General features: G+C 28.0%; 1 protein-coding gene across 1 annotated transcript; it reads left to right on the top strand.

Annotated features, from left to right (window-relative positions):
• Window positions 1–1,415: 1,415 nt before the first annotated feature.
• On the top strand, window positions 1,416–5,168 carry EIN_090620 (protein kinase, putative; the record flags this gene model as incomplete). The annotated part of the gene is made up of 1 exon (XM_004183697.1): window positions 1,416–5,168. A coding segment is annotated over one exon (3,753 nt), but the record flags the coding sequence as incomplete, so codon positions are not given.
• Between the last annotated feature and the right edge of the window lie 12 nt (window positions 5,169–5,180).

The following is a 5,180-nucleotide window of genomic DNA, read 5'->3' as shown; positions in this document are numbered from 1 at the left end:
GAGTTAAAAACATAGAATTTTATTAAAAATTTATTTTATAAATTAATAATTATGAAAAATCAAGTGTTATAATATAACATGAATACATTTAAATAACAAACATTTAAAGTAACTTTTCAAAATTCAAAAAATATCATATCTTAAACCATGTCTTTAATAGTTAATTAAACACACAAAAAAGATAACCACAAATTATTTATAATTGTAAAACACAATGATGTAACTTGTTATCAAAATAAAATATAAAGTTTGAATTATAAATATTTGTTTAAACTTCTTAATTGAAAAAATTGTTTTCTTTGATAAAAGTTATATAAGTTTTGAAAATGATAATTATTAAAAACAAAAATTCAATTAAAATGTATTTCGATGTATTATTTATAAGATAATAATAATGTTAGTATTAAATATATTAGTTTTTGGATATATTATATAATCTAAAAGATTTTATGTTATAATTATTTATTTTTGACAATCAACAATAGTTTACAATTGAATAAACAATATGATTATTATTTTAATATATCAACATAAGTTAACATTTAATTAATTGTTTTTTAATTTGTCATTGTAATGTTAGTGATTCTGGAACGGGTTCAAAATAATAATGTTTCTAAATTTAAAAAATTTGGAATAATCTTTTTGGAATTGAATATTCGGGATTGTAAGTTCGGGATTATATTAATTTTATTTTAGAAGATCGGGTGTTCCTGGACCCAAATTAATATGTTTCTTTTATTTGATTTCGGAATTAATTCTGGAATACATTTGAACAAAAATAAATAATTCCACAATATTTTTTTTGAAATATTCGGGCTTTATTTTATTTCAACAACATTATTTGGGATTATTTTTTTATTTAAGACTAAATTTTTGGAATTTGGCCATACTCTAATTGTGAATTGGTATATGATTTGGACCAAATTGCCAAATAAAACAATTAAAACTTGTATATAAATGTTTTTTTTTCATTAAAGAAATATTGATCGGGCTATTTTTTGCTGTTCAAAATTTGGTTAAACCTAAAAATATAATTTCAAACCAATAAAAGTTGTTCATAAAATAAATATAAGATGGTTTTGTTTATAAAAAGAAAATCATCAAAACTTATTAAAATAACATATAAAATCTATTTAAAATTGAGTTTACAAACAATCAATTGATGTTTCATGTAAATAAAGTTGACACCCAAAATTTGTACTATTTGTTTCTTCTTGGTATTAGTAATTAAAATGTGTTATATTTATTTTTTAAAAAAACATGTATATAAAAAAATTCATAATAAAAAACTATAAATACACTTTTAATCAATAAATACCTTTTTCGATAATTCCATTTAATGTTCTATTTATACACATTGGGTTTAACCAATATTAAATACAAACAACATTCAAATTCAAACTTTAAAATACACAATGAATAAGTATTTAATACAAGTTTACATACTAATAACATCAACTATCATTTGTTTTTCATCTCCACAAAATTGTAGCTTTTCGAAGACGATTTCAAAAAATATTACAGTATCCAATACATGTACAGCATACGATAACGTTACTATTGGTTTAATTGCATCTTCGGATATTATTCAATTCGAAATTGTATCTTATGCAAATATTCAGATGAATGGTAATGTTACATGTGTAGGAAACGGCTCAGTTGTTCAATATGTTAATTCGAATTTAAATTTGACACAAAAAACTTGCTTTTACAATTCATCAAAAATGATAATGAGTGAAAATTCTCAATTAACAACAAGCAAAGAAACCCTTTATTTCCATCTCTCTCAATTGATAATGAAAGACAACGCAACAATGTTTTTAAATGGGGATTTTGCTATTTATAACAATGTTGTATTTGTTATGCATCAAAACTCGTTTATTAAAACTAAAAATAATTTCTATATAAATGATGCTTCTGAGTTCATAATGAATGACAATTCAATGATAAATTCAACAAGTAATTTTTATATTTATTCAAATCTGATTATGAATTCATATTCTAAAATTAATGGAGTTGCTTTTTTACATTTATACAAATCACATATAACACTCAACAACAATTCTGAAATAAACATTTTATCATTTCAAGCTGAAATCATAAAGTCGTATTTAACATTGAATGATCACTCTGAAATGAATTTTGCTTCATACGAAGTTGGAAATGAAAAATCTTATATAACACTAAACGATTTTTCAAAAAGTAAATTTAAACGTTTTTATGTTCACAAAGGAGGCGTTATCACACTGAATGGAATGACAGATACAGCACAAATGACAACAAAATCATTACAAATTGGAAGTTGTTTTTTAAATTGTGGAATTTTTGATAGTAACATATATACATCAGTACTCAATGTGACTGGAAAGTCTTTTATCAGTGTTGATACCAAATTTATTTTTGTCAAGTCGACACTTATAATAAACAACAGGGATATCAGAGATCTTCCTGTTGTGTTTTATTCAGGTTCAAACCCATTAAATATAACCAACTCCACTATAAAATCACAAAATGATTTTGACGTTATATGTTCACAGACAGCAATAACTAATACAACTTTAGCTGGTATTAAGTTGTTATTGGGTGGTAAATTATTGAGATATGGCACTTCAAATAAATTTTTTTGTCACGTTGAGGGAGTGACAAACAAAATTATGAAGTACAGTGAACCATATTGTCCATGTGGTGGCACAGAAGATTGGTATATCACTCCACTTCCAAATGTGACTTCATTGTATGTTGAAATAAATCCAACAAAAACAATTACAAAACCACGATTTAAAACAAATGACAAGTTTTCATCAGAAAGTGTGTCAATTGGTAACACACAAATTTCTTTATATAAAACAGACAATTTAGTTCTTGGTATTTCAACACCAAAAACAGTTGGTATTAATTTGGTTACATTGACAAAGACTGTGCTTTTCGTTTCAGAGACAAAATTGACAATTGAAAGCGCACAATTTAACGCGGCGATAAACACAAAAAATGGTATAAAAATACTTGAAGTTGTTTTACGGTGCACCAATGGAATATACAACAAAACGTCTCAAAGATGTGAAGACCCAACTATTTGTGATGACATAAATTGTAAATATTGTCCTTATAATAAAAACAGTTGTATTTCATGCAAAAATCAATTTGCTAATGTCAACTCTAAATGCGAACAAATAACAAATTGTCAATTATTAATATCAAATAGATGCCTCAAGTGTGCAAATAAATTTTTATTACAAGGTGGGTTGTGTGTAAGTGATGAGATTTGTTTACTTGAACAAATAGATGGGAAGTGCCAGATATGCAACACAAACAATGGGTACATTAACAACAATGGCAAGTGTGTTAAAAGTGAAACAAACAGTGAAGTGATCACTAACTACAATATTGTTTCTTGCAACAAAGGTTTCGTATCCAATACAACAAATTGTTTGAAATGTAATGAATTTTACACAAATTCAGAAATATGTGAAAATGGAAAGGCGACAAAATGTGATAATTTGAGTGAAATGAACACAAATGGAATATGCGAAAACAAAGAATGTGTAATTCCAAATGACCAAAATGGGAGATGCACAACAACAATTGATAATTGTAAATATCTATCAAATGGTAAATGCAACGAATGTGAAAGTTCGTACATCTTAAATAAAAATAAATGTAACAATAACAAAGAACAAAATTGTATTGTTCAAAACAATTTTGGGTGTTTGAAATGCGATGAAGATTATTATTTTGATGAGTCAACAAAACAATGTGAAAGTTGTGATTCAAATTGTTTGACGTGTTTTGAAACATCAACAAAATGTCTCAGCTGTTCACAAAACACATATTTGTCAATTTACAAATGTAACACAAATGAAGACTTAAATTTGACGTGTGACCGGTATGCAAGTTTTGGAAGTGGCTGTGTTGTGTGTAAAGACGGGTATTATCGAGTTGGACTTGACTGTTTTGAATGTGATTTAAAGTGTGGAAAGTGCCTTAACACAAATAGTTGTCTCACCTGCAATTCAACCAATTACAAAACAACTGGCGGTGATTGTTTGCCACAAAGTGATATTGTTGGGTGTGCTGTGAATGTCACACAAAGTGGGTGTTCAAAATGTCAAGATGGGTATTATACAGTCAACACAAATGAGTGTCAAAAATGTGATGATAACTGCAATACATGCACATTAACAAGCAATAAATGCACTTCATGTGTTGATTCACTTGTGTTGCTTGCAAATGGAAGTTGTGTTGGTGTATCACAAATATCTAAATGTCAAGAAATAACACATTCAAAGTGTTCAAAATGCTTATTTTGGTACAGCCCAAATAAAGACGGCACAATGTGTAGGTCGCAAACTGTTTGGTGGGTCATTCTTATTGTTGTCATGTTTGTACTCATTGTGTTATTTGTTCTAATCGTGACAATTGTAATTGTTACAAAGATCATTCTCAACAAAGCCCACACACATAAAATTGAGAAGACAACAACACTTTTTGCAATGAACAAATCCAATATCAACTTTGTTCCTCTCCAAGGCGGTGTCTGTGTTTCTTCAAACGTGATCGACTTGAATTCAGACATCGAGCAAATAGAAGTTAACGAAGAGACGCGGCAGGTGTTGTGTGTTGGAAATACAAATAAAACTGCCACCAAAATACAATTCACAATTGCATCAAACATCACAAAGTTTACAATTCGTGTTGATCCAGAAGTTGTCACACTTAAAAGTAACTTTGCATGTGAATTTTCTGTATTTGTCAAGCCGTTGTGTTCGTGTAAAATTAACAACACAATTCAAATTATTTCCAAAAACCTCAAAACAAATAAAGAGAAATACAACGAAATCTCACTTGTCGGTGTGACACAACAATCAACGCGAATTGATTATGACGAATTAACAGAAGACAAGAAACTTGGTGAAGGCTCGTTTGGTGTTGTTTTTAAAGGAAGTTTCAGAGGAAATGTTGTTGCAATTAAAAAGATGAAAACAGTTTTTGATGATAATAAGTTGATGGACGAATTTGAAAATGAAGTGTCAATGCTTGACAAGTTTAGGTGTGAGTATATCGTCCATTTCTACGGTGCCGTGTTTATACCAAGCAATGTGTGTATGTTAACCGAATTTGCACAATATGGGAGTTTGCAAGACTTGATGAAACACAAAACAAGTGATGATGTTGTCATGAAA

The sequence above is a fragment of the Entamoeba invadens genome (genome assembly GCF_000330505.1).
Source record: "Entamoeba invadens IP1 unplaced genomic scaffold scaff_1105074725027, whole genome shotgun sequence".
Taxonomy (NCBI): Eukaryota; Evosea; order Mastigamoebida; family Endamoebidae; genus Entamoeba; species Entamoeba invadens.
Note: the sequence above shows the minus strand (reverse complement) of the source record. Positions and strands in the feature narration are given on the sequence as shown.